This window comes from Panulirus ornatus, chromosome 63, assembly GCF_036320965.1.
Source record: "Panulirus ornatus isolate Po-2019 chromosome 63, ASM3632096v1, whole genome shotgun sequence".
Classification (NCBI taxonomy): domain Eukaryota; kingdom Metazoa; phylum Arthropoda; class Malacostraca; order Decapoda; family Palinuridae; genus Panulirus; species Panulirus ornatus.
The window spans coordinates 24,353,779-24,379,005 of NC_092286.1; the positions used below are offsets into that span (position 1 = coordinate 24,353,779).

General features: G+C 50.7%; 1 protein-coding gene across 3 annotated transcripts in view; it reads left to right on the top strand.

The window, feature by feature from the left end:
- The window catches only part of LOC139745999 (photoreceptor-specific nuclear receptor-like), a 104,740-nt gene that overhangs the window by 48,235 nt on the left and 31,278 nt on the right, over nucleotides 1–25,227 (top strand). For 2 of the 3 annotated variants that reach the window (XM_071656780.1, XM_071656782.1), the window contains exons 1-3: nucleotides 15,661–16,320; nucleotides 21,638–21,765; nucleotides 24,398–24,513. In XM_071656780.1, coding sequence (XP_071512881.1) covers nucleotides 21,638–21,765; nucleotides 24,398–24,513 — 244 coding nt within the window. In that variant the 5' untranslated portion in view covers nucleotides 15,661–16,320. Of the gene's footprint in view, nucleotides 1–15,660; nucleotides 16,321–21,637; nucleotides 21,766–24,397; nucleotides 24,514–25,227 lie in introns of those variants that run through there. The other variant, XM_071656781.1, reaches the window with a different exon arrangement.

Here is a 25,227-nt window from a genome sequence, read left to right on the forward strand (position 1 = left end):
AAGCACCAGGACCTGCAGGGATCACCAGGACCTGCAGGGGCTGCCTCAGAGAGTACCAGGACCTGCAGGGAGCACCAGGACCTGCAGTGACTGCCTCAGGAAGCACCAGGACCAACAGGGAGCAGCAGGACCTGCAGGGAGCACCAGGACCTGCAGGGGAGCACCAGGACCTGCAGGGACTGCCTCAGGAAGCACCAGGAACTGCAGGGAGCACCAGGACCTGCAGGAAGCACCAGGACCTGCAGGGAGGACCAGGACCTGCAGGGAGCACCAGGACCTGCAGGGAGCACCAGGACCTGCAGGGACCGCCTCAGGAAGCACCAGGACCTGCAGGAAGCACCAGGACCTGCAGGGAAGCACCAGAACCTGTAGGGAAGCACCAGGACCTACAGGGAAGCACCAGGACCTGCAGGAAGCACCAGGACCTGCAGGGACCGCCTCAGGAAGCACCAGGACCTGCAGGAAGCACCAGGACCTGCAGGGAAGCACCAGAACCTGTAGGGAAGCACCAGGACCTGCAGGGAGCACCAGGACCTGCAGGAAGCACCAGGACCTGCAGGGAAGCACCAGGACCTGCAGGGAGCACCAGGACCTGCAGGGGAGCAGCAGGACCTGCAGGGGAGCAGCAGGACCGAACTGCAGGGGAGCGGCAGGGAAGGTGTAGGTCGGTCGGGCAGGCTGTGGTGTGGGCTACGGGCGGGTAGTGGTCGTCTTACGTCAATATTGGCAGCATCGACCTTCTGGCAGCAACAGCTGCAGCTTCCCACGCCCCCCCTGCCGCGCGCCACGCTAATATCCCCCTTATCATAACCGCCCCGTAGTGCTATTATGCCTTGTGCTACGCCGAGAGGAGAAATGACCTAACGCACGGTAATATCATCCTTAAAATTAAGTGACATAAAGCATGTATTCGAATGCCAGGGGACTATTTCACGACAGAGGGCTCGGGTATGGTGTTATGGCTCTTAGAGCCTGGGGTCGTAAGGGTGAGAGTCGACCTCGCGAGACCTCAACTCGAGACTTCTTCTCAGCTGACAATTTGAGACAATTTGCCGGCGCTACCCTGGTGATGGCGGGCAACGACTACCACCTCCAGGTTACTGGTCATCAATATGTTACGTTACGGGTCATTATGTGTTACTTGGTGTTACGTCTCCCCCCTGGTCAAGGGTCATTATGTTGTTACTTGGGTTACGTCTCCCCCCTGGTCAAGGGTCATTATGTGTTACTTGGTGTTACGTCTCCCCCCCTGGTCAAGGGTATTCTGTGTTGTGTTACGTCTCCCCCTGGTTCAAGGGTCATTATGTTTTGGGTGTTACGTCTCCCCCTGGTCAAGGGTCATTTGTGTTGGTGTTACGTCTTCCCCGCGTCAAGGGTCATTATGTGTTTACGTTCCTTCCCTAGTCAGGTGTCATTTTGTGTTACGTCTCCCTCCCTGGTCAAGGGTCATTTGTGTTGGTGTTAACGTCTCCCCCTGGTCAAGGGTCTTTATGTGGTTACGTTCTCCCCTGGTCAAGGGTTCATTAATGTGTTGGTTGTTACGTCTCCCCCCTGTCAAGGGTTCATTATATGTTGGTGTTACGTCTCCCCTGGTCAAGGGTCATTATGTGGTTTCTTCTGCCTCCCTGGTCAAGGGTCATTTGTGTTGGAGTTTACGTCTCCCCCCTGGTCAAGGGTCATTATGTGTTACTTGGTGTTACGTCTCCCCCCTGTGTCAAGGGTGCATTATGTGTTGGTGTTACGTCTCCCCCCTGGTCAAGGTTCATATATGTGCTGTGTTACGTCTCCCCCCTGGTCAAGGGTCATTTATGTGCTGGTGTTATGTGTTGGTGTTACGTCTCCCCCCTGGTCAAGGGTCATTATGTGTTGGTGTTACGTCTCCCCCCTGGTCAAGGGTCATTATGTGTTGGTGTTACGTCTCCCCTCTGGTCAAGGGTCATTATGTGTTACTTGGTGTTACGTCTCCCCCCTGGTCAAGGGTCATTATGTGTTACTTGGTGCTCCGTCTCCCCACTGGTCAAGGGTCATTATGTGTTACTTGGTGCTCCGTCTCCCCCCTGGTCAAGGGTCATTATGTGTTACTTGGTGCTCCGTCTCCCCCCTGGTCAAGGGTCATTATGTGTTACTTGGTGCTCCGTCTCCCCCCTGGTCAAGGGTCATTATATGTTACTTGGTGTTACGTCTCCCCCCTGGTCAAGGGTCATTATGTGTTGGTGCTCCGTCTCCCCCCTGGTCAAGGGTCATTATGTGTTGGTGTTACGTCTCCCCCCTGGTCAAGGGTCATTATGTGTTACTTGGTGCTCCGTCTCCCCCCTGGTCAAGGGTCATTATGTGTTACTTGGTGCTCCGTCTCCCCCTGGTCAAGGTCATTATGTGTTACTGGGTGGCTTCCGTCTCCCCCCTGGCCAAGGGTCATTATGTGTTACTTGGTGCTCCGTCTCCCCCCTGGTCAAGGGTCATTATGTGTTACTTGGTGCTCCGTCTCCCCCCTGGTCAAGGGTCATTATGTGTTACTTGGTGCTCCGTCTCCCCCCTGGCCAAGGGTCATTATGTGTTACTTGGTGCTCCGTCTCCCCACTGGTCAAGGGTCATTATGTGTTACTTGGTGCTCCGTCTCCCCACTGGAACCACACGAAGCTGTTTGTGGCGGTGGAGGAGACTGGGAACTCACCAATGTGGCTGGAGTGGAAAGACTGGTGGAGTTTTCCAAAGTGTAAACAATTCACCGTATGGTGTAAACAATTCATCGTATAGGTGAACAGATGCAAACGTTAAACAATTCATCGTATGGGTAAACAGATGCAAACGTGAAACAATTCATCGTATGGGTAAACAGATGCAAACGTGAAACAATTCATCGTATAGGTAAACAGATGCAAACGTGAAACAATTCATCGTATGGGTAAACAGATGCAAACGTGAAACAATTCATCGTATGGGTAAACAGATGCAAACGTGAAACAATTCATCGTATAGTAAACAGATGCAAACGCTAAACAATTCATCGTATGGGTAAACAGATGCAAAGTCGAGAATTTAAGGCAACATTGGTGTGAAAAATCGTCCCCCGAACCCATGTTATTGCTTCCAATGCCTCTAATTACTCATATCATATGTTAACGACCCTGTTGAAGATAGAGTACTTTGCCTCATTCATATACCCATTGTTATGAGTGAAATCAGATGGTTCTGTCCTGTGGTAGGGCGTTGGAACGCGATATTCCAAACCCACGAATGATTTTCAGTGCCTGTGTTCGATCCCCTTCTTAACCTTCTCTTCTCAAAGCTCAATAGATTTGATCCGGTTTATCGGTGTGTTTCACAGGCTGGGAATCTATTTGGTAACTCCTCCTTTATACTCTTCTTCATTGTCTCTATGTCTTTCTTCCAGTAACGTGGCCAAAACTGGAGGCCATATTCCAAATGGGGAAAGCGCCAGCGAGTTCTATAGAGTGAGGGTAAAATTTTCCCCTAGACTTCAATTCCAAAGTTTTGTCTCAGATTTGAAGAAATCTGGTCCTTCTTATCGCCTGTGTGTGTGTGTGGGTTGCTTACTTCACTCTAGGTCACCAGAGATTACCATATCTAAGTCCATTTCTTAATCTATATCTTTTTAGGTCAACAAAATCTATATTGTATCCTCCCTTTGGACTCCCGAGACGTAAGTCTTTCCACTTCTGAAAGTCGAAGTTCATTTGCCACTTGTTAGCCCAATTCATTCGCTTATCTACGTCAATTTGAAGCTAAAATGATTCAGTTACTGTCGTAGATCTATTTTCCAAATGGATTAGACCAATTCATTCGCTTATCTACGTCAATTTGAAGCTAAAATGATTCAGTTACTGTCGTAGATCGATTTTCCAAATGGATTAGACCAATTCATTCGCTTATCTACGTCAATTTGAAGCTGAAAGTATTCAATTACTGTCGTAGATCTATTTTCCAAATGGAGCATCGCCCGCGTAGGTTATCATACAGTGAAGCCCATAGGATGGACCACATGATTCTGTTTGAGAAAGAGATTCGAACCCAGGATTGGACCCTGAGGCACACCAATTGTTGTTACGTCGTTACACAACTCCCAGGCTTGATCAACACCCCCAGCCACTACTCCTTGTTTAGGGTCACTCAACCAGTTGGCCAGCGACGCGAAGTACAGCGCCATCTATACTATGTGACCTCTGACCCATCTATACTATGTGACCTCTGACCCCATCTATACCATGTGACCCCCATCTATACCATGTGACCTCTGACCCATCTATACCATGTGACCTCTGATAGTAACCCTATCTATACCATGTGACCTCTGACCCATCTATACTATGTGACCTCTGATAGTAACCCCATCTATACCATGTGACCTCTGACCCATCTATACCATGTGACCTCTGATAGTAACCCCATCTATACCATGTGACCTCTGACCCATCTATACCATGTGACCTCTGATAGTAACCCCATCTATACCATGTGACCTCTGACCCATCTATACCATGTGACCCCCATCTATACCATGTGACCTCTGACCCATCTATACTATGTGACCTCTGATAGTAACCCCATCTATACCATGTGACCTCTGACCCATCTATACCATGTGACCTCTGACCCATCTATACCATGTGACCTCTGATAGTAACCCCATCTATACCATGTGACCTCCATCTATACCACGTGACCTCCGCTGTTCTGCGTCCGCAAGGTCAAGGGTCATCATGTGTTACTTGGTGTTACGTCTCCGCCTTGCCAAAGGTCATGTGTTACTTAGTGTTACGTCTCCGCCTGTCCCAAGGTCATGTGTTACTTGGTGTTACGTCTCCGCCTTGCCAAAGGTCACGTGTTACTTGGTGTTACGTCTCCACCTTGCCAAAGGTCATGTGTTACTTTGGTGTTACTTTTCCGCCTGGCCGAAGGTCATGTGTTACTTGGTGTTACGTCTCCGCTTGGCCAAGGGTCAGGAGGACGTTACAGTATAACACCAGGTAACGCGGGTCACAGACACAAACTCGAACGCTGGAACGTTTCTATATTCGCCATCGATTTTTAAAGAGGTTAGGTAGATGAGGACGGGAGGACCAGTGGAACGGACTGGGACGGGAGGACCAGTGGAACGGACTGGGGCGAGAGGACCAGCGGCACGGACTGGGGCGGGAGGACCAGTGGAACGGACTGGGGGGTGAGGACCAGCGGCACGGACTGGGGCGGGAGGACCAGCGGCACGGACTGGGGCGAGAGGACCAGCGGCACGGACTGGGGCGAGAGGACCAGCGGCACGGACTGGGGCGAGAGGACCAGCGGCACGGACTGGGGCGAGAGGACCAGCGGCACGGACTGGGGCGAGAGGACCAGCAGAACAGACTTTATGTTAACCGAGACGCCATGGGCAACTGAATGCCTTAATCAAACCCATTCAATGAATTATATATAAATATATATATATATATATATATATATATATATATATATATATATATATATATATATATATATATATATATTATCCCTGGGGATAGGGGATTAAGAGTACTTCCCACGTATTCCCTGCGTGTCGTAGAAGGCGACTAAAAGGGGAGGGAGCGGGGGGCTGGAAATCCTCCCCTCTCGGTTTTTTTTTAATTTTCCAAAAGAAGGAACAGAGAATTGGGCCAGGTGAGGGTATTCCCTCAAAGGCCCAGTCCTCTGTTCTTAACGCTACCTCGCTAATGCGGGAAATGGCGAATAGTTTGAAAGAAAGAAAGATATATATATATATATATATTCCTATGAGTCCACGGGGAAAATGAAACACGAAAAGTTCCCAAGTGCACTTTCGTGTAATAATCACATATAACTGACTGTTATATTTCTCTCTTGTGTTTCCCCTGATGATGTGATTATTACACGAAAGTGCACTTGGGAACTTTTCGTGTTTCATTTTCCCCGTGGACTCATAGGAATATCTTGATCACGCGCAAAATTGTGATACTTTCCTATATATATATATATATATATATATATATATATATATATATATATATATATATATATATATATTCTCCAATAGTAGTATTCGAAGCGCCACCACAAATGTAGAAACTGGGGACGCTAGGCACCAAGCTATGGAAACCATAACAGAGAACAGAGTGTTCGACTACACGTAATCCAATACCCTTCACCACCTTGTGTACACAAACGCTGGGGGATCTGATCGATCATTTCCCGTCAGACACACAAAATAAAACCAGCAGTTAACATCTGGCCAAAATATATCATCCAGCAATAAATGAGCAAAGAATATAGAGCAAGAAACCCACACTCAAAATAGCAGTATCCTATGACAGAGGGATTCGAACCGCCACCACTAGTGTGGAAGCTGGAAGTCCTTCGAACTAGGCTATGGAGTCCATACCAGAGACATGACTATTCCATCACAAGTGATCGAACACCCTTCGTCTCTTGTACATATACAGGCAACCAGGTCTGGCCCGTCACTTCTCACGTCAGACAGGATTAAGTACGAAACTTTTCCATACCTTCATCAGGTTAAAGGATTCAGAGGATAAGTCCTGGTGAGGATGACGTAAAGATATGAGAAGAACTGAAGAACAAGTGGTAGTATATGGAGGAGGTTTCTCATAAAACATTGAGGTACCTTAGAAAAGATAAGAATTTCGCCATTTGTGAAGAAGCTGTGCGCACATACGCGACACAGATCTCTTGAAACACTCTTCAAGATGTCGCTGGGGAGCGACGAAGTGCCAAGGGAATGGGACAATGGGCAAACATCGTACCATCGTATAAGAAAGGAGACAGAGAACAGACGCTGAATTGCAAGATTGGTCTAACTGACGAGTGTGGTCTAAGACGTTCTAGGAAAGACGATCAGAAACCAAATGGATGGTTTTCTACAGAGGAGAAATTACCTTGGTGAGAGAGAGAGAGCATGGTTTTAAGGAGAAATGGTCATGTGTAACGAACCTCAGGTTTCTACGAGAGAGGGAGCTCTGTCTTACAGAAAAGGAGAGGCTGGTTGCATTCGTTGTACCTCACTACCAGAAAGCCTTTGACACCATACCGCATAGAAGGCTGATGGAGAAGCTGGCCAACCAAGCAGGAATAAGGGAAAGACTTCTTAAATGGATACAAGATTATACCATTGGAAGGGACAGAGGATGCAAGTCAGAGGAGCTGTCTCTCAACCGGTTGAGGCGACCAGCGGAGTGCGACAGGGTTCTCTTCTAGGACCACTACTCCTCTTCATCTTTGTAAATGACTAACTGCATATGTTTGCAGATGATGCACAAGTCACGAGGGAAGTGAACAGTGAGAAGGAAGAACAGTTAATATGGAGCAAGCTGTTCGCATCCTACATAAGGCCAAGACTAGAGAGTTTGATCACTGCACCTAAAGAAGCACAAAAACCTAATGTAGAAGGTCCAGAGAAGGACAACGAAGATGTTGCAAGAGTTCAGAAAGCGAAGCTACAAGGACAGGCTATAAAGGCTTTAACTTTAAAACACCTTGGAAGAGAGAGGAGTGAGGGATAACTTGATCACAACCTTTTAAGATTTTAAAATAGATCGATGACATAAACAGTGAACAAGTCTTCGAGAGATTTAGAGATAGAACAACTAGAGGCAGAATCGTTGTAGGTTGAAAGTAATTTTTTCCATAGAGCAACAGCAGTATCTCTCAGGGCCTCTGTCCTCCGCTCTCCCGCCTTTTCATCAACCATTTCCTTTCTTCATGAGATAACCAAAGGTACTCACACACTGACGACTGGGTATCGCACTCCTCTCTTACTCTGAGGACGATCTACTGCTTCCTCTTGCTTGATCCTAGTTACGTTTAGTGACTCGAGAACCGAGGTTCTTCACATCTCTCTCTCTCTCTCTCTCTCTCTCTCTCTCTCTCTCTCTCTCTCTCTCTCTCTCTCTCTCTCTCTCTCTCGTCTCCTGTGAAGGCTCTGTTGGTCCACCACTCAACAAACACACACACACACACACACACACACACACACACACACACACACACACATAAGGTACCACCGTCACATCTCGTCTATCTTGGACTCCCCGAGAAATAGACTAATGATCAAGTCTGCCTTTTAAGAAAATGGAAATTCTTTTCGTTTGATCAGGTGTTCCAATTCTACACAGAATGGATGTGCGCTTGTTAAGGAATGTTGATTTCACGTCCAGGGAGGTTCTACCTCTGCATGATAGCAGAGTGCTAGTGTTGGTTTTCATTTCTTCTTCTACAGATATTACTTCGGTTTCTGCTCCTGGGAACGAGCTGGTTGCGTGCCACTGCCATATAAGCCAGTCACGTAATACACAACAAGCCACAGCGTCACAAAATGACAGCGTGTCCGCTGGCGGCACAGGAGTGGACTGTGATATTATCTGCTTCCTTCCTTACACCTCTCTTCTTTGGACCTTCTTTGCTTTCTCATGTTTTACCTAACACCCCTACCCATGTTGGAGCTCAAATCCAACATAAATCTAAGATTATTTACTCTCCTCTTCTCTCTTGACTTTTTTTTTTTTCATGTTGAAGGTTCCAATCACGGATCAAAGTCCACATCAAGTCCAGGCCTTAACTGAAATATCGAGAGAATTATGAAACGGAAAAAGAAAAGGTAAAGTATTTACGAATTTTGGAAGAGGTGAAAGACGTGTCTTTTCAAATGTGCCAGGTTCATAGTTATTGGGAAAGACATTAGAAGGTAGGGGGTTCCGTGTAGGGAAAGAAGCAGGTATCAAAACGGCCCACCCTTGAGTTGCCAATGGCAACACTATAATCATGTGACTTGTCTACCTTTAATAAAGCCCCTTTTACGTCTCATATAGGGCGTGGCATCATACAGGGCCTGGCATCATACAGGGCCTAGCATCATACAGGGCCTGGCATCATACAGGGCCTAGCATCATACAGGGCCTAGCATCATACAGGGCCTGGCATCATATAGGGCCTAGCATCATACAGGGCCTGGCATCATACAGGGCCTGGCATCATACAGGGCCTAGCATCATACAGGGCCTGGCATCATACAGGGCCTGGCATCATACAGGGCCTGGCATCATACAGGGCCTAGCATCATACAGGGCCTGGCATCATACAGGGCCTAGCATCATACAGGGCCTAGCATCATACAGGGCCTAGCATCATACAGGGCCTGGCATCATACAGGGCCTAGCATCATACAGGGCCTAGCATCATACAGGGCCTGGCAAGTAAGAAAACATTTTCCCATGACGAAGCGTTCGACACGGCAAGAAATAGAAAGGAAAAAAAAGGACCGTGAGGGGAGGGAGTGAGGGTAGAAAGAGGGAGAGAGAGAGAGAGGAAGGGGGAGAAGGGGAGAAGGAAGGTAATGGCAGGGAGAGGGGAAGTGAGGGGAGGACAATGGCAGTCATCGAGAATATGAAATATTCATCAGCTACGTCATGGGTCGTTGGGTCTCGAACAAGTGGCATTTGTCATTGTTTCAGTCAACACAGGTGAGGGTCGGGCCACTACCCCTCATGGCCCGGGTGGTGACTGGCTGGCCACTACCCCTCATGGCCCGGGTAGTGACTGGCTGGCCACTACCCCTCATGGCCCGGGTGGTGACTGGCTAGCCACTACCCCTGATGGCCCGGGTGGTGACTGGCTGGCCACTACCCCTGATGGCCCAGGTGGTGACTGGTTGGCCACTACCCCTGATGGCCCAGGTGGTGACTGGCTGGCCACTACCCCTGATGGCCCAGGTGGTGACTGGCTGGCCACTACCCCTGATGGCCCGGGTGGTGACTGGCTAGCCACTACTCCTGATGGCCCAGGTGGTGACTGGCTGGCCACTACCCCTGATGGCCCAGGTGGTGACTAGCTGGTCCATACCTCCTGGGCCAGATGGTGACTAGCCCAGGTGGTGACTGGCCCAGGTGGTGAATGGCTCTGAATGGTGACAAGTCCGGATGGTGATCTGTTTCAGTCAAAGGAACACCAGAATCACCAGGATCACCACTGATGAGCCACTAGAACACCAAGATCACCAGGATCAATACTGAACAGTACTGCAACTCCAAGATCACCACTGACGAGTCAATATAATCACCAAGATCAACACCAAGTAGTACTGAATCACCAAGATCACCAGGATGAACACCAACCAGTCACTAGATCACCAAGATCACCAGGATGAACACAACCAGTCACTAGATCACCAGGATGAACACCAACCAGTCACTAGATCACCAGGATCACCAGGATGAACACCAACCAGTCACTAGATCACCAGGATGAACACCAACCAGTCACTAGATCACCAGGATCACCAGGATGAACACCAACCAGTCACTAGATCACCAGGATCACCAGGATGAACACCAACCAGTTACTAGATCACCAGGATCACCAGGATGAACACCAACCAGTCACTAAATCACCAGGATCACCAGGATGAACACCAACCAGTCACTAGATCACCAGGATCACCAGGATGAACACCAACCAGTCACTAGATCACCAGGATCACCAGGATGAACACCAACCAGTCACTAAATCACCAAGATCACCAGGATGAACACCAACCAGTCACTAGATCACCAGGATCACCAGGATGAACACCAACCAGTCACTAGATCACCAGGATCACCAGGATGAACACCAACCAGTCACTAGATCACCAGGATCACCAGGATGAACACCAACCAGTCACTAGATCACCAGGATCACCAGGATGAACACCAACCAGTCACTAGATCACCAGGATCACCAGGATGAACACCAACAAGTCACTGAATCACCAAGATCACCAGGATGAACACCAACCAGTCACTAAATCACCAAGATCACCAGGATGAACACCAACCAGTCACTAAATCACCAGGATCAACACTGACCAGTCACTGAATCACCAAGATCTCCAGGATGAACACCAACCAGTCATTAAATCACCAGGATCACCAGGATGAACACCAACCAGTCACTAGATCACCAAGATCAACACCAGTCACGAGATCACCAGGATTGACATCAGTCACTGGATCACCAGGATGAATACCATCCACTTACTGGTTCACCAAGATCACTTCTGCTTCACTGTCACCATTTAGGGAAACTGGTGAGTCAGAATAGCATTATTATCCCCCAGCAGATACCCTCATCTTCAATCACCAGGACGCCTGTTAACTGGCTTTCCCATGTACTACCGTGTCCCAGATAATGACACACCAACTTCACCAGTATCACCAGGTGTTATCAAGTGAAAGATGGTGATCACCAGGACCAAGAAGCATCATCTCTTATGCACCAAGATCACCCTTATTGACGGCCACTCTCATACAGCCAACCATATCACCAGTATCAAGGCTTGGTCACTACGAGGGCACCAAGATGGACAGGATCGAGGACCAGCCACCAGTGAGACACCAAGATGGACCGTATCGAGGACCAGCCACCAGCGAGGCACCAAGATGGACAGGATCGAGGACCAGCCACCAGCGAGGCACCAAGATGGACCGTATCGAGGACCAGCCACCAGTGAGGCACCAAGATGAACAGGATCGAGGACCAGCCACCAGCGAGGCACCAAGATGGACAGGATCGAGGACCAGCCACCAATGAGGCACCAAGATGGAACGTATCGAGGACCAGCCACCAGCGAGGCACCAAAATGGACAGGATCGAGGACCAGCCACCAGTGAGGCACCAAGATGGACAGGATCGAGGACCAGCCACCAGTGAGGCACCAAGATGGACAGGATCGAGGACCAGCCACCAGCGAGGCACCAAGATGGACAGTATCGAGGACCAGCCACCAGTGAGGCACCAAGATGGACAGGATCAAGGACCAGCCACCAGCGAGGCACCAAGAAGGACAGTAACGAGGACCAGCCACCAGCGAGGCACCAAGATGGACAGGATCGAGGACCAGCCACCAATGAGGCACCAAGATGGAACGTATCGAGGACCAGCCACCAGTGAGGCACCAAGATGGACCGTATCGAGGACCAGTCACCAATGAGGCACCAAGATGGACAGGAGCGAGGACCAGCCACCAGTGAGGCACCAAGATGGACCGTAACGAGGACCAGCCACCAGTGAGGCACCAAGATGGACAGGATCGAGGACCAGCCACCAGCGAGGCACCAAGATGGACCGTATCAAGGACCAGCCACCAGTGAGGCACCAAAATGGACAGTATCGAGGACCAGCCACCAGTGAGGCACCAAGATGGACAGGAGCGAGGACCAGCCACCAGTGAGGCACCAAGATGGACAGGATCGAGGACCAGCCACCAGCGAGGCACCAAGATGGACAGGATCGAGGACCAGCCACCACTGAGGCACCAAGATGGACCGTATCGAGGACCAGCCACCAATGAGGCACCAAGATGGACAGGATCGAGTGTCAGCCACCAGTGAGGCACCAAGATGGACTGTATCAAGGACCAGCCACCAGTGAGGCACCAAGATGGACAGGAGCGAGGACCAGCCACCAGTGAGGCACCAAGATGGACCGTATCGAGGACCAGCCACCAGTGAGGCACCAAGATGGACAGGATCGAGGACCAGCCACCAGCGAGGCACCAAGATGGACAGGATCGAGGACCAGCCACCACTGAGGCACCAAGATGGACCGTATCGAGGACCAGCCACCAATGAGGCACCAAGATGGACAGGATCGAGTGTCAGCCACCAGTGAGGCACCAAGATGGACTGTATCAAGGACCAGCCACCAGTGAGGCACCAAGATGGACAGGAGCGAGGACCAGCCACCAGTGAGGCACCAAGATGGACAGGATCGAGGACCAGCCACCAGCGAGGCACCAAGATGGACAGGATCGAGGACCAGCCACCACTGAGGCACCAAGATGGACCGTATCGAGGACCAGCCACCAGTGAGGCACCAAGATGGACAGGATCGAGTGTCAGCCACCAGTGAGGCACCAAGATGGACTGTATCAAGGACCAGCCACCAGTGAGGCACCAAGATGGACAGGAGCGAGGACCAGCCACCAGTGAGGCACCAAGATGGACCGTATCGAGGACCAGCCACCAGTGAGGCACCAAGATGGACAGGATCGAGGACCAGCCACCAGCGAGGCACCAAGATGGACAGGATCGAGGACCAGCCACCAGTGAGGCACCAAGATGGACCGTATCGAGGACCAGCCACCAGTGAGGCATCAAGATGGACAGGATCAAGGACCAGCCACCAGTGAGGCATCAAGATGGACAGGATCAAGGACCAGCCACCAGTGAGGCACCAAGATGGACCGTATCAAGGACCAGCCACCAGTGAGGCATCAAGATGGACCGTATCAAGGACCAGCCACCAGTGAGGCACCAAGATGGACCGTATCAAGGACCAGCCACCAGTGAGGCATCAAGATGGACCGTATCAAGGACCAGCCACCAGTGAGGCACCAAGATGGACAGCCACCAGCGGTTACTCACATGTCCTGCACAAGCGAGTGAGTTCCACACTCGTGGGGGGCCCTCACCTCCTCAGCATCACCATCCCACACACAACTTCACCACGATTCCCTTTCCATCTTTTCCAAAACGTCTTTTGCTTCATCTCAGTTTATGACAAGTCGTTGTGTGTCTTCCAATTTTGCATCTCCGGAGGACCTGCTTTAATGACCTAGAACTCAAGTCTCATATCTAAGATTTCCAAGTTTGCTGACGATACTAAACTCGTAGGTAGGGTTGTAAACAGACGGGACAACGAAATGATGTAAGATCTTACCGTATTAATGGCCAGGCAGATGGCAAATGAAGTTTAATGTAGACAAGTGTAAAGTTATGCACTTTGGAGACAAGAATATACGAATACGAACTATTCGCAAACCCTCTAACTAAAGTAGATGAAGTTGTCATTAGCAACAATTTGAAATACACTAAACATTGTCCAGCAGCTATTAAAAAAAGGCAACCAAATCTTAGGTTCCATAGCCAGGAACATAGATTACATGACACCAGAAACAATTCTCACACTTTATAATTGTCTAGTAAGACCATACCTTGAATATGCAGTCCGGTTTTCGTCCCCAAACAATAAGAAAGACATAAGAAAGACGAGGAAACATTAGAGCAAGTACAAAGACAATCGACAAAATGGATCCCATCTCTTAGAAATATGGTATACGAAGAAAGCTAAAACGATTGGATCTCTTCTCTCTTAAAAAACGTAGACTTCGCTGCGACATAATCCAAGTGTTCAAAATTCTGAGCCAGTTCGATAAATGAAATCAAGAGCATCTTTTCGAAATACAAAAAAAAAAAAAAAAAAATACGGTTACCAGGACAATTGGAGTAAAACTCAAAGCTAAAAGATGTAGTATGGACGTGGAAAAAAGCTTCTTTGCCTATAAGTGTTTAAATGGAATAAGTTACCGTCAGACGAAGTGAATGCTAAGACTATGAATACTTTCAAAAGTCGTCTAGACAAATGTTTTGTAAATTCATGTATACTTTGAGTTGTATGCCAGAAATAACGTATAAACGACGGCGGTAATGGGGACACTAGAAAGTTATTTGCATCAGCTGAGTGGAATTATACATTTTTTGTCATTTTTTTTTTTTCAAACAGCCCAGTCGTGAGCCAATCAGGCCTCCTGTTCTCTGCCTTTTTCATGTCAACTCAATCTAGACTCTCTTCCATCATGAACGAATCTATGGCCTCTATGTAGCTTCTCACTGCAACTCAGCTCTTTCAATTTAGGCCCCCATCCATGATGACCTCCTCTGGACCTTCTCTAATAGCTCCTTGTGCTTCTTCAAGTGTTGTGACCAAACCTGAGAATCACGTTCGTAGCCATGTTAACAAAGGACGTAAAAAGCTTATTAGATATTTCCTTATGCATTTGAATGGATTCGGATCTGATGTCTACCAGCAGAGAATTCGTCTCCATTAGATTTCTACTAAAGTGGGAGTCTGGCGACGGGGTATGGTATCATGTGGAAAGCCCAAAGTCCCTCTCACACACAGACCCCTGCAGCTTGGTCCTTGCTGGATAACTGAGACTCTTCCATCGTGTCCGTTTTCAACTGGAGTTGAAGTGCATCAACTTTTGCATCAGACCAACTTTGGAGCTTGCTTACGTCCCCTTGCAAGATGATGCAGTTCCTCTCCCTCACTCTCTACCTCCCTCCTAAACCCAGCATCATCCACAAACACATACAGTCACCAGGATGGCCACTACAGAAGGCCAGCGAGAGTGGGGCACCAAGGTGGCCAGTATCGAGGGCCAGCGAGAGTGGGGCACCAGTACTGAGGGCCAGCGAGAGTGGGGCACCAAGCTGGCTACTACAGAAGGCCAGCGAGAGTGGGGCACCAAGCTGGCCAGTATCGAGGGCCAGCGAGAGTGGGGCACCAGTACTGAGGGCCAGCGAGAGTGGGGCACCAAGCTGGCTACTACAGAAGGCCAGCGAGAGTGGGGCACCAGTACTGAGGGCCAGCGAGAGTGGGGCACCAAGCTGGCCAGTATCGAGGGCCAGCGAGAGTGGGGCACCAGTACTGAGGGCCAGCGAGAGTGGGGCACCAAGATGGCCAGTATCGAGGGCCAGCCGCTACTCTCCCAGCAGATTAGATCAAGAGAGCCAGACAGGTCAGACTGCCAGCTGGCGGGGGCCCACGGTGCCTCGGGCCCTCCAGTCCTCACTCCTCACTCGTCCTCCCCAGAACCTCATCTCTGTACTAGGTACTCATCCGGGGCCCTCATCTGGTCCCTGTACTGTGCAGCTGGGCCCTCATCTGGTCCCTGTACTGTGCAGCTGGGCCCTCATCTGGTCCCTGTACTGTGCAGCTGGGCTCTCATCTGGTCCCTGTACTGTGCAGCTGGGCCCTCATCTGGTCCCTGTACCGTGCAGCTGGGCCCTCATCTGGTCCCTGTACTGTGCAGCTGGGCCCTCATCTGGTCCCTGTACTGTGCAGCTGGGCCCTCATCTGGTCCCTGTGCTGTGCAGCTGGGCCCATCACCTGGTCCCTGTGCTGTGCAGCTGGGCCCTCATTTGGTCCCTGTACTGTGGAGCTGGGCCCTCATCTGGTTCCTGTACTGTGCAGCTGGGCCCTCACCTGGTTCCTGTACTGTGCAGGTCGGTTCCTCTCCTGGTCTCGGTTCCTCTCCTGGTCCCTGTGCTTTGCAGCTGGGCCCTCATTTGGTCCCTGTACTGTGCAGCTGGGCCCATCACCTGGTCCCTGCGCTGTGCAGCTGGGCCCCCTCTCACCTGGTTCCTGTACTGTGCAGCTGGGTCCCTCACCTGGTCCCTGCATTGTGCAGCTGGGTTCCTCACCTGCTTCCTGCACTGTGCAGCTGGGTCCTCAGCTGGTTCTTGTACTGTGAAGGTGGGTCCTCAGATGGTTCCTTTAGTGTGCTACTGTGTCCTCACCTGGTCCCCGTACTATGCAGCTGGGCCCTCACTTAGTTCCTGTATTGTGCAGCTGGGCCCTCACTTAGTTCCTGTATTGTGCAACCGGGCCCTCACTTAGTTCCTGTATTGTGCAGCTGGGCCCTCTCTTAGTTCCTGTATTGTGCAGCTGGGCCCCCACTTAGTTCCTGTATTGTGCAGCTGGGCCCTCACTTAGTTCCTGTATTGTGCAGCTGGGCCCTCACTTAGTTCCTGTATTGTGCAGCTGGGCCCTCACTTAGTTCCTGTACTGTGCAGCTGGGCCCTCACTTAGTTCCTGTATTGTGCAGCTGGGCCCTCACTTAGTTCATGTACTGTGCAGGTGTGCCCTCACTTAGTTCATGTACTGTGCAGGTGTGCCCACACGTGGTCAATGTATTGTGCAGCTAGGCTCTAACCTGGTCGCTGTACTGTGTAGGTGGGCTCACACCTGGTCGCTGTACTGAGCAGTCAGGCCCTCACCTGGTCGCTGTACTGAGCAACCTGACCCTCACCTGGTCGCTGTACTGAGCAACCTGACCCTCACCTGGCAGGTACCACCTGTTACCCTCACCTTGTTCCCTGTCCTTCTAATGCACATCTGTTCTTCCACCACACACTTGTCCTGCCCGTGTAACACGGTCTTACACCTGTCCTGCCCGTGTGACACTGTCCTACCTTACACCTGTCCTGCCCGTGTGACACTGTCCTACCTTACACCTGTCCTGCCCGTGTGACACTGTCCTACCTTACACCTGTCCTGCCCGTGTGACACTGTCTTACCTTACACCTGTCCTGCCCGTGTGACACTGTCTTACCTTACACCTGTCCTGCCCGTGTGACACTGTCCTACCTTACACCTGTCCTGCCCGTGTGACACTGTCTTACCTTACACCTGTCCTGCCCGTGTGACACTCCTACCTTACACCTGTCCTGCCCGTGTGACACTGTCTTACCTTACACCTGTCCTGCCCGTGTGACACTGTCCTACCTTACACCTGTCCTGCCCGTGTGACACTGTCCTACCTTACATCTGTCCTGCCCGTGTGACACTGTCCTACCTTACATCTGTCCTGCCCGTGTGACACTGTCCTACCTTACATCTGTCCTGCCCGTGTGACACTGTCCTACCTTACACCTGTCATGCCCGTGTGACACTGTCCTACCTCACACATGTACTCTGACCCAGTCTCCTTCTGTACTCGACCCGTATTCTTCTTCTGGTCCCCGGAACTCCACCTACACTCCACTAGCGCGGGAACTCTCATCCTGCACTCCTCTAGTCCAGGGAACTCGTCCTGTACTCCACCATCGCTAGGAACTCACGTCCTTTACTCCACTGTCCCCGGGAACTCGTCCTGCACTCCCCTGGCACTGGGAACTCGTCCTGTACTTCACTAGCGCCGGGAACTCTCGTCCTGCACTCCACTAGCGTCGGGAACTCTCGTCCTGCACTCCCCTGGCACCAGGAACTCGTCCTGCACTCCACTAGCACCGGGAACTCTTCGTCCTGCACTCCACTAGCGTCGGGAACTCTCGTCCTGCACTCCCCTGGCACCAGGAACTCGTCCTGCACTCCACTAGCGCCGGGAACTCTCGTCCTGCACTCCACTAGCGCCGGGAACTCTCGTCCTGCACTCCACTAGCGCCGGGAACTCTAGTCCTGCACTCCACTAGCGCCGGGAACTCTCGTCCTGCACTCCACTAGCGCCGGGAACTCTCGTCCTGCACTCCACTAGCGCCGGGAACTCTCGTCCTGCACTCCACTAGCGCCGGGAACTCTCGTCCTGCACTCCCCTGGCACTGGGAACTCGTCCTGTACTTCACTAGCGCCGGGAACTCTCGTCCTGCACTCCACTAGCGTCGGGAACTCTCGTCCTGCACTCCCCTGGCACCAGGAACTCGTCCTGCACTCCACTAGCACCGGGAACTCTTCGTCCTGCACTCCACTAGCGTCGGGAACTCTCGTCCTGCACTCCCCTGGCACCAGGAACTCGTCCTGCACTCCACTAGCGCCGGGAACTCTCGTCCTGCACTCCACTAGCGCCGGGAACTCTCGTCCTGCACTCCACTAGCGGCGGGAACTCTCGTCCTGCACTCCGCTAGCGCCGGGAACTCTCGTCCTGCACTCCACTAGCGCCGGGAACTCTCGTCCTGCACTCCACTAACGCCGGGAACTCTCGTCCTGCACTCCACTAGCGCCGGGAACTCGTAACGCAGGAGGCGAGGGTCACTCAGTGTAACAGTAAAGATACCAACGCATGTTCTTCGTCACGCACCGAGACGCAGTCCCCTGTGTGTGTGTGTGTGTGTGTGTGTGTGTGTGTGTGTGTGTGTGTGTGTGTGTGTGAGCAGTTGGCATGTTTTGGTTTCACTTCTACTTACAATTTCTCCTAATTAGCCAGGTGGACCTTCAATAACTTTCTGTCATTCAATTAACCTTCCTCTCTGCCAACCTGTTGCTATCTTTCCAATCTACAAAAGTCCCTCATATTTTTCTGTTTTACTTTTCTTTTACTGAACACTGGACGATTCAACGCCTTCCTAAGCCCCCTGCCACTGAAACAATGGACTATTCCATGTTGTCTTTGGTCTACTGTCTCGAAAGCCTTTGAAGCTGCTGCTTCTTCACTCTCACTTTCTCAAAAGAGTTAAGACTCTCTTTCCCTTCTTTCAGATGACGAGCACTGGCTCCCGCAGGTCTGGATCTGCTGGTGCACCTGTGCCACTCGCCTCTGGTCCACCTTTCTCCTAAGCATCTAACAGACTGAGTCACATGTCTGTCTGTCTCTAGATCTTCTTCCTTCGTTTTCCTCAGCTTATTTCTCTTCCCTGATGCACTTTTTTCTCTCTAGCCGATTCATTGCAATAGCTGTTGACAGAGAGAGTTCTTTCCCTTATCCTATCACCAGCAGAGGTCTTCAGTGTTCGATCCTATCGTCTTATATCTTCCTTTTCTCCATGAAGGATCTCTTATCAACTCTAACCCTATTCACTTGTACACTGAGGATTGAACTCTTAAATGATTCACCTCATTTTCCTTCCATTCTCCATTCTCAAAACGGTTCTTTTTCTCGTACCGAACATATTTCCTTCCTCAATTTGGACTTCAGATGTATCTCGGATTGCGGAAGGAGTAACCTGATTAAAAATCAATGGTGCTAAGACACAATAATCTCTTTATATATCACTAAGCGTCACCCGTCTTCCTCCGTTCAACATCAGAACAATGCAGTTCAGTTTTGTGACAACGTAAACATTGGAGCATAACCGTAACCTTTACTCTGTCCAGCATACGTCACATGATCAACATCACGAGGTCAGCTTCCCAAAAGCTGCCGTAATCGATGCTCGTGTGAGCAACTATAACTAAATGGGTCTCGTATGCCCGAGGATGAAGTATGTTCCACATATCTGGAGTGGCTCTTCATCCACCACTATGTTCCACATATCTGGAGTGGCTCTTCATCCACCACTATGTTCCACATATCTGGAGGGGCTCTTCATCCACTACTGAGAAGGGAAGCACATACCTTCCATCTCAACATTTCTCCAGGCATCATCTGCTAACTACCCCTTTCCTCTCTGTCCACCACAACGCTGCTCACCTTTCTGTGGTCCGCAGGGATCACTTCCTATGAGCTGTCTGCACGTATCCCCTGCCCCTCTCCTAAAAGGATTTGGGCCTGCAGTACGTGCCTGGGTGTTGTGGGGACGACGGGCCACACGAGGATGGACCGTTATGGTCCCTTTCACATTTTTTTCAGACTCAGTCAAACTTGAATTCTGTTCCTTCTTTCGTCTTCTTCTTCTCATATAATTTTAGGAATCAAGTCAAGATGGCTTTGACCTGGGCTTGTCCGTCCCTCTGAAGCAATTATTCATAATCGTGTGTATGATTACTCTTTGTGATTACTATGATTACTAGTTATGATTACTATGTTACTTTTGTGATTACTATTTGCGACTCCTATTTATGAATACTATTCATGATTACTAGTTATGATTACTATGTTACTTTTGTGATTACTATTTGCCACTACTATTTATGAATACTATTCATGATTACTTGTTATGATTACTATTACTTTTGTGATTACCCTTTGCGATTACAATTTAAGATTAATATTTGTGATTACTATCTTTGATTACTTGTTATGATTACTATTACTTTTTGTGATTATTTGCGATTACTATTTATGATTACTGTTTATGATTACTAGTTATGATTACTATCTATTACTTTTGTGATTACCATTTCCGATTACCATATATGATTACTATTTGTGATTACTATTTATGATTACTATTTGTGATTACTGAGAGAGTTTTACACTCGTGTTGCCACAGTGGTGCCACTGTCCATGTACTGACCACAGAGGTGCCACTGTCCATGTACTGACCACAGTGGTGCCACTGTCCATGTACTGGCCACAGTGGTGCCACTGTCCATGTACTGGCCACAGTGGTGCCACTGTCCATGTACTGGCCACAGTGGTGCCACTGTCCATGTACTGGCCACAGTGGTGCCACTGTCCATGTACTGGCCACAGTGGTGCCACTGTCCATGTACTGGCCACAGTGGTGCCACTGTCCATGTACTGGCCACAGTGGTGCCACTGTCCATGTACTGGCCACAGTGGTGCCACTGTCCATGTACTGGCCACAGTGGTGCCACTGTCCATGTACTGGCCACAGTGGTGCCACTGTCCATGTACTGGCCACAGTGGTGCCACTGTCCATGTACTGGCCACAGTGGTGCCACTGTCCATGTACTGGCCACAGTGGTGCCACTGTCCATGTACTGGCCACAGTGGTGCCACTGTCCATGTACCGGCCACAGTGGTGCCACTGTCCATGTACTGGCCACAGTGGTGCCACTGTCCATGTACTGGCCACAGTGGTGCCACTGTCCATGTACTGGCCACAGTGGTGCCACTGTCCATGTACTGGCCACAGTGGTGCCACTGCCCATGTACTGACCACAGTGGTGCCACTGCCCATGTACTGACCACAGTGGTGCCACTGCCCATGTACTGACCACAGTGGTGCCACTGCCCATGTACTGGCCACAGTGGTGCCACTGTTCATGTACTGGCCACAGTGGTGCCACTGCCCAGGCGGAAAGTAATTACCCTGCAGTGACCTGAGATGACCTGAGATGACCCGTAACCCTAGGTTGACCAGCTATGACCTAGCGTGCCCTAGGGGCCCTGTAGAGAGCTAGGCAGACCTCCTTATGCTAAAGCCTAGCAATCGCCGTTTCCCACCTGCAGATGGAGCGCGGAGGGGAGGCGGCATGCCGTGTGTGTGGAGACAAGGCGTCTGGTAAACACTATGGAGTTCCTTCGTGTGATGGTTGCCGTGGCTTCTTCAAACGATCCATCCGTCGTTACCGTAACAAGTGAGGCGACTCCTGTCACACACCGTCACTCCTGTTACACCTGCTGTTACTCCCGTTACAGCTCCTGTTCTGCCCCTGTTACACCTGCTGTTACTTCCTTTACTGTTCTGTTCTGTTACACCTGCTGTTACTCCCGTTACAGGTGCTGTTCTGCCCGTTACACCTGCTGTTACTCCCGTTACAACTGCTGTTCTGCTATTACACCCGCTGTTACTCCTACTGTTCTGCTCTGTTACATCTGCTGTTACTCCCGTTACAGTTGCTCTTCTTCCCCTGTTACACCTGCTGTTACTCCCGTTACAACTGCTGTTCTGCTGTTACACCCGCTGTTACTTACTTTACTGTTCTGTTCTGTTACACCTGCTGTTACTCCCGTTACAGTTGCTCTTCTTCCCCTGTTACACCTGCTGTTACTCCCGTTACAGCTCCTGTTCTGCTATTACACCCGCTGTTACTCCTACTGTTCTGCTCTGTTACACCTCCTGTTACTCCCGTTACAGTTGCTCTTCTTCCCCTGTTACACCTGCTGTTACTCCCGTTACAACTGCTGTTCTGCTCTTGTTACACCCGCTGTTACTTCCTTTACTGTTCTGTTCTGTTACACCTGCTGTTACTCCCGTTACAGTTGCTCTTCTGCCCCTGTTACACCTGCTGTTACTCCCGTTACAGTTGCTCTTCTGCCCCTGTTACACCCGCTGTTACTCCCGTTACAGTTGCTGTTCTGCTGTTACACCCGCTGTTACTCCCGTTACAGTTGCTGTTCTGCTGTTACACCCGCTGTTACTCCTACTGTTCTGCTCTGTTACACCTGCTGTTACTCCCGTTACAGCTGCTGTTCTGCTCTGTTACACCTACCGTTACTCCCGTTACCACTGCTGTTCTGCCCTGTTACACCTACTGTTGTGACTGTTACTACTTCTGTTCCTTCTGTTACACCTACATGCTTTCCGTGTTATTTACCGTTTCTCCTGTTACACCTACTGTTGTTCCTGTTGCTGATTCTCTTCCATCTGTTACTGCTTCTGTTCCTCCTGTTACACATAGTGTTCCTCCTGTTACACATAGTGTACCTCCTGTTACACATAGTGTACCTCCTGTTACACATAGTGTACCTCCTGTTACACATAGTGTTCCTCCTGTTACACATAGTGTTCCTCCTGTTACACATAGTGTACCTCCTGTTACACATAGTGTTTCTCCTGTTACACATAGTGTACCTCCTGTTACACATAGTGTTGCTCCTGTTACACATAGTGTTGCTCCTGTTACACATGGTGTTTCTCCTTTTACTGCTCCTGTTACTCCTATCACACCTACTTTTCCTCCTATTCCGGCAACTGTTACTCCTGTTACATCTATTGTTCATCCTGTTACATATTATGTTGCTTCTGTTGCTGTTACTGTTGTCTGTAACACTTTCACCGTTACCCATATTACTGTCGACATTTCTACCATTGCTACTATTACTGCTCCGTATGCCCTTCTCTGTTGCTTCCCTTACTGTTAGAAATAATCTCTCACTTATCACTACTGTTGCTGCTCCTGTTGTTACTACTGTTGTAGCTCCTCCTCTGTTTCGTATCCTGTTGAAAATAGAGTTCCATATTTCCTCCTGTTACTTGTGATAATATTCAGTGTACTCAAGCAACAGTTTCTTCCCCTGTTGTTACCGTTACTTATACTCCTGTTGTAGGACCTCTTGGCACTAACCTCCCGGCCTCCTGCTCCCCTGGCACTAACCTCCCGGCCTCCTGCTCCCCTGGTGTAGGATCCCCTGGCACTAACCTCCCGGCCTCCTGCTCCCCTGGCACTAACCTCCCGGCCTCCTGCTCCCCTGGCACTAACCTCCCGGCCTCCTGCTCCCCTGGCACTAACCTCCCGGCCTCCTGCTCCCCTGGTGTAGGATCCCCTGGCACTAACCTCCCGGCCTCCTGCTCCCCTGGTGTAGGATCCCCTGGCACTAACCTCCCGGCCTCCTGCTCCCCTGGTGTAGGACCTCCTGGCACTAACCTCCCGGCCTCCTGCTCCCCTGGTGTAGGACCTCCTGGCACTAACCTCCCGGCCTCCTGCTCCCCTGGTGTAGGACCTCCTGGCACTAACCTCCCGGCCTCCTGCTCCCCTGGCACTAACCTCCCGGCCTCCTGCTCCCCTGGTGTAGGACCTCCTGGCACTAACCTCCCGGCCTCCTGCTCCCCTGGCACTAACCTCCCGGCCTCCTGCTCCCCTGGTGTAGGATCTCTGGCACTAACCTCCCGGCCTCCTGCTCCCCTGGTGTAGGATCCCTGGCACTAACCTCCCGGCCTCCTGCTCCCCTGGCGCTAACCTCCCGGCCTCCTGCTCCCCTGGCACTAACCTCCCGGCCTCCTGCTCCCCTGGCACTAACCTCCCGGCCTCCTGCTCCCCTGGCACTAACCTCCCGGCCTCCTGCTCCCCTGGCACTAACCTCCCGGCCTCCTGCTCCCCTGGCACTAACCTCCCGGCCTCCTGCTCCCCTGGCACTAACCTCCCGGCCTCCTGCTCCCCTGGCACTAACCTCCCGGCCTCCTGCTCCCCTGGCATTAACCTCCCGGCCTCCTGCTCCCCTGGTGTAGGACCTCCTGGCATTAACCTCCCGGCCTCCTCTGCCCCACAGGACGCTGGACTACGTGTGTAAGGAGGCGGGGACATGTGTGGTGGACGTGACGCGTCGCAATCAGTGCCAAGCATGTCGCTTCAAGAAATGTTTGGACGTCAATATGAAGAAAGACGGTATGTGGGCCCTCTGTTTGTTTGTGGGGGCCCCCACCACGTGGGCCTCTGTTTGTGGGGGCCCCCACCACGTGGGGCTCTGTTTGTGGGGGGCCCCCACCACGTTGGCCTCTGTTTGTTTGTGGGGGCCCGCACCACGTGGGGCTCTGTTTGTGGGGGCCCCCACCACGTGGGGCTCTGTTTGTGGGGGCTCCCACCACGTTGGCCTCTGTTGTGTGTGGGGGCCCCCATCACGTGGGCCTCTGTTGTTTGTGGGGTCCCCCCACCAACTGGGGCCTCTGTTTGTGTGTGGGGGCACCCACCACGTGGGCCTCTGTTGTTTGTGGGGGCCCCCACCACGTGGGCCTCTGTTTGTTTGTGGGGTCCCCACCACGTGGTGCTCTGTTTTTGGGGCTCCCACCACGTGGTGGGGGACAATTGCATGTTTACCAAATGGCGTCCTAGCTACGTCTTTTCGATGTATATCAACTGACTGATATATTTCTCTCTCTTGTGTCTCCCCTGATGATGTGATTATTACACGAAAGTGCACTTGGGAACTTATCGTGTCTCATTTTCCCCGTGGACTCATATAAACATACTTGATCCCGCGCGAAATTGTGATCCTTTCATATATATATTTATATATATATATATATATATATATATATATATATATATATATATATATATATATATATATATATATATATACCCTAGCCTATGCCAGTTACC